General features: G+C 38.6%; 1 protein-coding gene across 7 annotated transcripts in view; it reads right to left on the bottom strand.

The window, feature by feature from the left end:
• Positions 1-249: 249 nt before the first annotated feature.
• The window catches only part of SIM1 (SIM bHLH transcription factor 1), a 68,982-nt gene continuing 60,141 nt past the window's right edge, over positions 250-9,090 (bottom strand). For 6 of the 7 annotated variants that reach the window (XM_027057198.2, XM_027057197.2, XM_053222425.1 and 3 more), the window contains 2 exons: positions 7,447-7,849; positions 250-4,982 (listed from right to left, as the gene is read on the bottom strand). In XM_027057198.2, the coding sequence (XP_026912999.1) occupies positions 4,252-4,982; positions 7,447-7,849 (1,134 nt within the window). In that variant the 3' untranslated portion in view covers positions 250-4,251. The remainder of the gene's footprint in view (positions 4,983-7,446; positions 7,850-9,090) is intronic. The other variant, XM_053222428.1, reaches the window with a different exon arrangement.

Genomic DNA, 9,090 nt, shown 5'->3' with positions numbered 1-9,090 from the left:
GGAACTCTGAACAAATCCCCATTTTATATGAGCACAGTATCACGTTTTAAGTTGAGCGCTACCCGTACAACTTTTATGCACAAGAAATGAGCACCACATGGAAATTTCCCCCAAGAGTATTTTCTACGTAACATACCCTTTACATGTGTCCATAGTTGTTCTGTTGTTCATTTAAAGTTTAGAACGATAATTTATCTGCAATGCATGTCCCAATAAGAACTAACCAATAGATTTGCTGTCTTAGAGTCAAATTCCTATTCACAATAGAATGTATATCTATGTTCTACGGTTTGAGTTGAACTGGGGAACCAAATCTGGACATTCAAACTTTTTAAATCAAAGAAAGTATATTAAAGTGTAAGCTATTCCACTGGGAAAACTAAGTGACCCCCCCCCCCAAATAGCCAAATCCTCAATTTTCCAAATATCAGCATTCACTCTGTCACTTCCAAATACTACTAGTACTAACAGAATTGCACTATCTTAGTAATGTCCTACTCTTGAAAGAGAGAGAGCTATAAAATAACATATCTGTATTCAGAATGTCTCTTCAGCTGTAGTGTCTTCTATCAAACTTATTTGGTCTAGGTCTTGGGGGGTAAAAAGCCTTTCATTTTATTTTAAAATAGCTATGCATATTTTCCAAATGACCTTTTATTGAATAGATCCTTATCCCTCATTTAAAAAATAAAAGAAAATGGAGCATATTATCCTTTTCTGGACGATCCCATTAAAGCTCATTTTAAGTGGGATTCTCTGCCCAAAGGCAGCATGTGGCAGCAGGGTGTAGAGAGAATTAAGAATAGTACCCGATGGAAGTATTCTAGCCCTATAAAATATAATCAAGAGAGAATAAGTGGGTTTTCTGTATAAACACTGAAGGCAAGCAAATCATTTATTGCATCCTGTCTCATTTTGAATGTCACATCAGCACTGTGTCATATTATCCTGGATCAAACAATTACAGCTTAGAAAAGCTAGCCCATTATATTCAGCACAGTATGTCACAAGACTTGTGAAACTGAAGTACACTGAATTGTCCAACCTGTAGTGATTATAACATTAATATCATGCATCTAAAAATAATACATCACATCTGTATATTCTCAAAGGTTTTAATGGAATTTTCTCAAGAAACATTGGGAAAATATTTATTTATTTATTTGGTCATCCACATTTTTAAATTGGGTATGACAGGTACGTAAAATGGGCAATAAAGATATTCTTACTACTCCTAGAAAGCATGAACTTTGTATCCTCTAATGGAATTGCTACATATGATACTAATAATTGGATATAGCACATTTTTATGAATTCCAAAGGTGGTATAAAAATCAGACTTCTCTATTTCAATCTAGTATCATGATTCTCAACATTTAGCAAAGTTATGGAAATCAAGGATTAAAACTAAAGCCAATTTAACTTTAAGTTATTGGGAACATACGCATTTTACATCCCATATCTTAAGAAGACACAGATGCCATCTTCATTATGAGGAAATATGTTATTGGACAGGACAAGATAATGCAGATTATAAATAAATTTGAACACATTTTTGTGTATATTAAAAAGGTACTTTGTCATAAACTGTCTCATCTTATTTTGAGGTCATTTTGTAATAATTATGCCACATTGCAAAAAAGGTAAGCTATATAATATTATGGGCCTATAAGGCATTATATGTAATGTAATAAATCTGCTACTATAAAGTTATTGACCTGTAAACTAAATAAATGCTTTGTATTTAAAACTGGGCCAACATTTTTAATTAAGATCTAATGTAGTTAATTTTGTCTTCACTTAAAAATATGGGTCATATCATTTTAAAGAGCATTATTCCTTCTGATTACCCCCATTTGTAAAGTTCATAATTTATTTTTCATCACTTAACTATATCATTTTAAAATTTAAGTGAAATCTCTTTAATGACATTCTTTTCTTTCACATCAGTTCATTTCCCTTGATTCTTAAGGTTCTATTTATTTTATAGCATCTGTCTCTGACATTTTTGGTAGAATGTATATCCATCAATAAAACCCATCTGTATAGATTTCCTTTCCAAAATACACCATATTCTTCAGATACCTGTGTCTTTGAACCATTTACCCATCTACAGAATTCTCCAAACATGTTAGCATTCCTACTTCATGCTTCAAATTGAACAAAAATGTATTTTATGTATTCCAGGGTTTTTTCATAAATATTTGTCTCAAAATCACTGAACACTTTCGCTTCTATGGCCCAAAATGTCATTTCTATTGTTCTTTGAAGTTTTTTTGACAGTATATATGATAATCACTAACTTTCTCACTTGTGAGAAACTTTTTCCATTTAGAAGACAAATGTTGCTATGTCATACCCAAGAAATACTTACTCAATTTCATGTAGCCTCTTTTCTTCTATACAAACATCCCGGTCTTCTTCTCTCCAATTATCATCATTCAGATTGTCACCTACCCATAAACTGTCAAATAACTGTGTTAAATGATGAACATAGAGTACTAATCCCTGAGTGGTCAATGTCATGTTCTGCCTTCAAAATTATAAGTCAGTTTCTTCCAATACATTCCCCTCCTTGCATATGGCAAGAGTTTGAGACATGGGACGCCCAGGAAATACTACCTATGAAATTTCTCTAATCACTTGTGTCACTTTGCTTTGATTGCTAGAGAACAGCGCATTAAATAAATCTTACTTTTTTTCTGCTCCCTCATCAGTTTCTACCATCTACATTTTGGCTGAACCAGAAAGTTGATCACAGCTATACATGCTTAAAAGAGCCCCTGTACCTGCTGAAGTTACAAAGCACCTAGACCTCTGTACGAGGGCAGAAAAGCCAGAGTGATCAGTCTTGACAACTGACAGCACAGAGTTAACTGGTTAACAAGTATACTTCTGCTGCACCAACGATCCACAAAACCATGAAACATCAGAATAGCCATACAGACAAAGAAAGTAGGGCCCAGGCATCAATATTCCCCAAATGGGTTACAAGCAGTGTCAGAACTGGAACCCAGAGAGCTTGCATTCCAGTCTGCTGGTCTTTCTACCGTATCACACGAACTTAACACCAAGCTTGTTGTTTTTGCCATTTACAAACAATAAGGAAAATGAGCGCTTTGCATGTTCTTTCAATCGAAGTATACTCGTGCACTTTTAACCACTTGTCTATCAGCCCATGCTTTTATCTGAGGCTCTTTCCTGAGGCTCTCCACATGTTGTCACATTTGCACATCTGTGCTTTGAAATGTTTTTCAAACACTTACACCGCTACTATGTAGCACTTCACTGGCTTCCCTTACTTATTTTCTGTAGTGATGGACCTTTCTTTTCTTGGTGAATTGGTTTGAGGATTTTATTCGGTTGGTTTCATAAGCCTCAAATATGTTGATTACATATTCTGAGCCTTAAATTGTTGTGTTGAGATATCATTTCATTTCTTATGCCTCTGGCCTTTCCATCTTTAGTAAACTATTTCCAGTTAGGCACACTAGGTTTTTGAAGTGTGTCCCAACATCTCGGTGCTTTTACTTAGAAAACCCTCACTGCTATGTCAGTGTGATCCTGCTCCTTGTCTAACTCAAAAGTAAGGTGAAAAATCACCACTTCCTGATTGCTTATAATGGATACCAGGTGGAAACTCATTCTTGTACCATATCCAGAACCATTTCCCTAATTTATGCCTGAACCAAATGAGCTGGCTGGTCAAAACCACAATTAAGAAACCGGTTTACAAGATGTATCTCTCTCTTTCTCAGTTATTTTAGGAAGGAAAATTTCTTGAATACACTTAATGTGCTAAGGTTAAGAAAACTTACCCGTTTGGGTTGTATTTAAGGTGTATAGTCTATATTTCTGCATGCAAAGTGTGCACAGCAGTCTGTGGATCGTGGTTGGTCTGTGTGTATGAGGTTTACTGGATCCTCACTATGCAATGCTGTCCTCCACCAGTCTTTCATGTGGTGTATATGCTCACTTAATCTACAAGAGTACTTTTCAATTCAAAATTTATGTATTCTGGCTCCCATATAATTAGAGGGGCAATTTATGTATTCACTTTAGCTCCATTATCTGTGTGTAACCCTGAACGCAAGTGCTCTTTTCTTTGATTTCACAGGAACACATGTCAAATACCCAGTAACTTAAATTATCCTCTCTAACCATCTGTGGCATAGTAAATGCTAGTAATGGGGTATTAAACTATAAATATGTTTCAGAGATCCTTAAAGAACAAAATATTTTAGAAAAACATCAGCTTCCATTGGTTATTATAACAGATGTTCCCTTGTGTCCTTGTGCTGGGTCTGGCTGCATCCTTAGATGGGAAGTTACATCAAAGTGTGAGCCATTACAGCCCAAGGAATAGTTTCTAATGGTTTCAGTGTCATATAAGTGCTCCAGGGCATATCCAGTTAATGTGTAAGCATGCTTATCGAAATACTGCCGGTGAGAACCAAAGCAGTTTGGAGAGACGGCGGGATGGTCTCCCGCGGTCTGATGTGGAGACATTTCCGAATGTAGATAGTCTTTAGCTAGGATCAAACTGGATTTTGAAATGCGATCCGAATTGGGACTACTTATTCGAGACAGTGTAGTGGGACTGTTGTCATAGTCATTTTCGTGGGGGCTCAGCATCTTTCCCTCTCTCTGCTGGATGTGGTCACATGGTGAAGTGTTGGCAAGAGCAGAGCCGTGGCAGACTTCCCCTGTTGGTGGGGGCTGTTGATAGTTTGCAAAACAGAGGGAGTGTTTTTTCCCAGCTCCATTAATGGAGGCCAGTTGGTCTGGGGGGGCTTTCCTTAGCTGCAATCTGTTCTCTTCTTCTTTAATCATTTGCTGGGTGGCTCTTATCAGAGTTTCAATTTTGCTAGGTTCATGTGGGCTACTTTGATACTGCTCAGTGCGGTATCGGTCACCTGATTCGCTGGCAGATCCAGGGTCTGGAGAACTCACCACGCTATCTTCATCCCAGTGACCTCGCCCTAGAAATTAGAAAAAGTAAAAAGTGGTCTCAAAATTCACCCCCCAAAATGCAAGGGCATTTTCTTTTTCCTACTAAAAGAAACCTTCATCTTTCATTTTAACTATATGCACCAATATTTGAAACAGACACAGGCTTTCATGACAAACAAAGCGTCAATCTATCATCCTGGCATTCATAGTTTTCAGCGGCTTTTAAGTGGAGAGGAAGTTTATCACAAGTTTTTTTAGAAGGTAAACCTTGTTCATGGGTTGTGGATGTCAATTAGCAAAATGGTAGCGTGTTTATACTTCTCCATGTATGCATATCATTGGACCTGCCTGACTGTAAAAAATAAAATTAAAATGCATAGCATTTGGTTTATGTTATTTTCTAAAGAAATGTTATGTTAAACTGATACTTAGAAAATGCTTTCCATTGGATTTGAGGAAGACAATGATATAGGCTGGACTACTTTCCCAATTCTAAATAAATCATCTAAAACGTTAAAATTATTAAGTGTATCATAAGTAGAGTTACAATAAAGCTCTAATGCTAGTTTTATAACTATTTGAGGGTTAAATATATATATTCATATGTGTATGTATGGATATATATATATATATATGTATATATATATATATACACACATACAAATATATCTTGTCCCAATCAAAAACATAAATATCTTTTTCTCAAATCTAGAGGTATATATCTCAGCTTCACATATACTCATACAGTAACTCTGGTATCTTAGATTGTTTCTGAAATAAGGTGAAGAATAAATGCTAAGCAAAATAAGTCAGTCAGAGAAAGACAAGTATCATACGATTTCAGTCATACGTGGAATTTAAGAAACAAAACAAAACAGAGGAACATAGGGAAAGAGAAGAAAAGAAAGATAAAAACAGAGAGGGAGACAAACCATAAGGGACTCTTAAATACAGAGAACAAACCGAGGGTTGCTGGCAGGGTGTTGGGTGGGGAGATGGGCTAAATGGGTGACGGGCAACAAGAAGGGCACTTGTTGGGATGAGCACTGGGTGTTAGATGGAAGTGATGAATCACTGGGTTCTACTCCTGAAACTAATACTACACTGTCTGTTAACTAACTTGAATTCAAGTAAATAAATGTTTTTTAAAAATAAACAAACAAATAAATGTTTTAAATGTTAATAACAATCTGTTCTGAACCAAGGAGAGAGATCTAATATAGAGGAATACTGCATCCAAAATATATTCCATAAATTCCACTAGTCTCAAAGCATTCTGAAGTCAATATAAAAAGAGAGAAGAAAATCAGGAAGGGGCATATGAAAGCTGTAAACTGCTTAATGCAGCAGAGAAGCCCTGGATCACACTATTCATTGCTTTCCTTTTCCTTTTTCTTCTTATTTTATTTCTAATATTTTCTTCCAGACCATGTAGGTTAAGCCAGGATTTTCACTTCACTCCATTCTTTGGCAAGCAATTGCCCTTTGCCCTGGGTTTCCATTACCAGTCTACCATACTAGAGATACTCAAAGCAAGAGCAGAAAAATAAAAAAGCAAAAATGGAAACAAATTAAAATCCTTCACAGAAGACAGTCAGTGCCTGGGTGGTATCTGACAGGAGACTATGGGTGAGTACAACATTGTCTAACACATTTCTCATCCTAAAGACCCAGCAAGAAGAGTAACATCATCGTGTCAGGTCAGTCTAAAGGACACTGACTTGTAATGAAATAGGGAGGGTGTCAGAGACCTGCTTGGACCCACACTTGGAATGGACAGAAAGGGCTTTCCTTCACCAGTGAACTTTGAAGTGAACAAAGAAGAGCATTACTGCCACTGAAGACTTCAACCATAGTGCCCATTTCTGTGTGCTCGTAAAACTGTGTCATAATCCCAAGGGGAAATTTTCCATGGGTTCTCTCTATCACTTCATCCTTTACTCACAGGGACCAATGGGTTGTCCTAATAATGGGGGAAAGGGGTGGTTATCAGTATTTAATGCCCAGAGGGCCAGGAAGGGTAAATCACCTGTGAAGTGAGTGACAGGCCATGAAGCAAAGCCTGGCCTCCCCAACAGTGGTGTCCTTATTGAGAAGCACTACTACACGAGCCCCAAAACTACCGAGGTCCACATCTGAAGCATCAGAGTACAGAAGAAACTAACACGCAAGAAATTTAAGTGCATACCAATTATAAGTTCAACAGACTTCCTAAAAAATTGGCCTTAATTTCCACACTTTCTATGATACTTAAAATGGGAATCATTTTTACTCACCTGTCAAAAATAAATGCATTTGGCAAACATTACCAAAAATTAATACACTTCAAATGAGTGGCTCTGGTTTGTAAAACCCCCCTAGTGTGAGTTGCTGGTGTGTAATTTCAAAGGAGAAGACCACTGGGTGAGTCACTCCAGCGTCAAACCTAGAATATTAGAAACCTGCCCAGGGGCTCAAAGCTGCCGGCTCAGGAGTCACTTCAACTACCCTTACCGTGGATCCTGTGCACTGAAGCGATGTGAGGCATGCTGTTTTCATAGGCTTCTCTGCTTTCTGGGGAGGACTTGGTCAGGGGCAAGGCTGCACGAGAGCCCCACCAGGGCTCCCTCCCGGCCTGCGGCGTTCCCAGGAAGTACCTGCCTGCCTCACACCGGCCTCCCTCGCAGGCCTGGGTGTGGAAATGCCTCTCCTCCACCAGCCTGGAATGGTCCAGCGCAAAGCCATAGCAGAGAGAGCTGCGGTCAGAGAATTGTCTGTAGGCGCACGACGCGTCATGCTGAGATCCTGGCCTCTCCGCGGGGTCCAGGAGCTGCGGAGAGGCTGTGTCTGTCAGGGGACTTCCACCCCACTGGCTGTCGTGATCAGATTCAGATCTTTCCGTGTGAAATCCCGAATACTGAAACAAAAAGAGTGAGGAAAGTACATTTCAAAAAAAAAAAAAAAATAGCCTTTTTACTCTGCAAGCACCACTAAGGTCACATTGGGCTTAAGGCACCAGGTTAAGCTCTATGAACTCTAGCACCACACTGGGCACCTCTGACTTGGAATCAGTTAAAGAGCCATAGTGCCTCAAAAGAAAATCCTTTTGGCTGCTGAAAGGAGGAGATGAAAATAATAATAACAAACAGGGGGGAACTAAATACCACCCACTGCTGGAAGTACTTCCTGTGAGTGACTTCACCTCGTTTTTTAATATTAACCCTTTCATGAAGATATTGGTAACCCATTGCATGAATAGAGAAACTAAGGCCCAAAGAGAAAATGATTTGTTCAGGCCCAGGTTAGTGGGTGGCAGTCAAGATTGAAACCCAAGCTCTTCATCACTACCCAAATGGGAGTGCCAAAGGGAGAGTCCAAGAAAGCTCTATATTCTATTTCAATTTACTGTTCAGAATTTTTTTCTTAATTAAAAGACAAAATGAAAATAAGGTTTAAGTTCCAAAGTGCTGCACCCTCTTCACTCTTCATGCCAGACTTAGTGCTCTGAGGGCCATGCTTGATACACAATAGGATAGTTAATAAAGGCCTAACTAATTCAATGGCAAACATACTTTTAAAAAGCCTTGCCCATACAGACTGAGTCTATTCACTAGGATGTGTTTCTTGCTTCCTAAAGTAAACTTTCAGATATGCATAGGATCGTCAGGGCAAAACAGCCACAGGCAATACTGTGCTGGGATCACACTGCTCACCTGTTGCCAGAGTGTGTGATCTGGTGTTGAAAGAAAACGTAAATGGTGTGACAGACCTCCCTAGGAGGTATGCTCAATTTGAAGTTCCTCATGAGCCACTAAAGAGTAATACGATTTCTACCAGTTTTTGCTTACTTATGCCAAACACAAATCTAGGTGCCGTGTAGAGATTACCTGCCAAGATCATAATAGATGCCATTTATTGAGAACTTACAGTGTGCCTGGCAATTGCTAACCATAGTACATACATTATATCATTGAATCCTCATAGCCTCCTGGACAGTAACATATCTCCATTTCCTCGATGGGGAAACTGCGTCACTGGGGGGTTTTAATAAGATGGTATGGCCACCCCACAGTCTATCTGGTCTCAAAGCCTGCACTCCAAACTATGATTTTACCCTTGAGAGAGGACACTGTCAAGGAGAGAAAAAAGGATCCAATG

The sequence above is a fragment of the Acinonyx jubatus genome, chromosome B2 (genome assembly GCF_027475565.1).
Source record: "Acinonyx jubatus isolate Ajub_Pintada_27869175 chromosome B2, VMU_Ajub_asm_v1.0, whole genome shotgun sequence".
Lineage (NCBI taxonomy): Eukaryota > Metazoa > Chordata > Mammalia > Carnivora > Felidae > Acinonyx > Acinonyx jubatus.
This window is presented reverse-complemented; position numbering and strand designations above follow the sequence as displayed.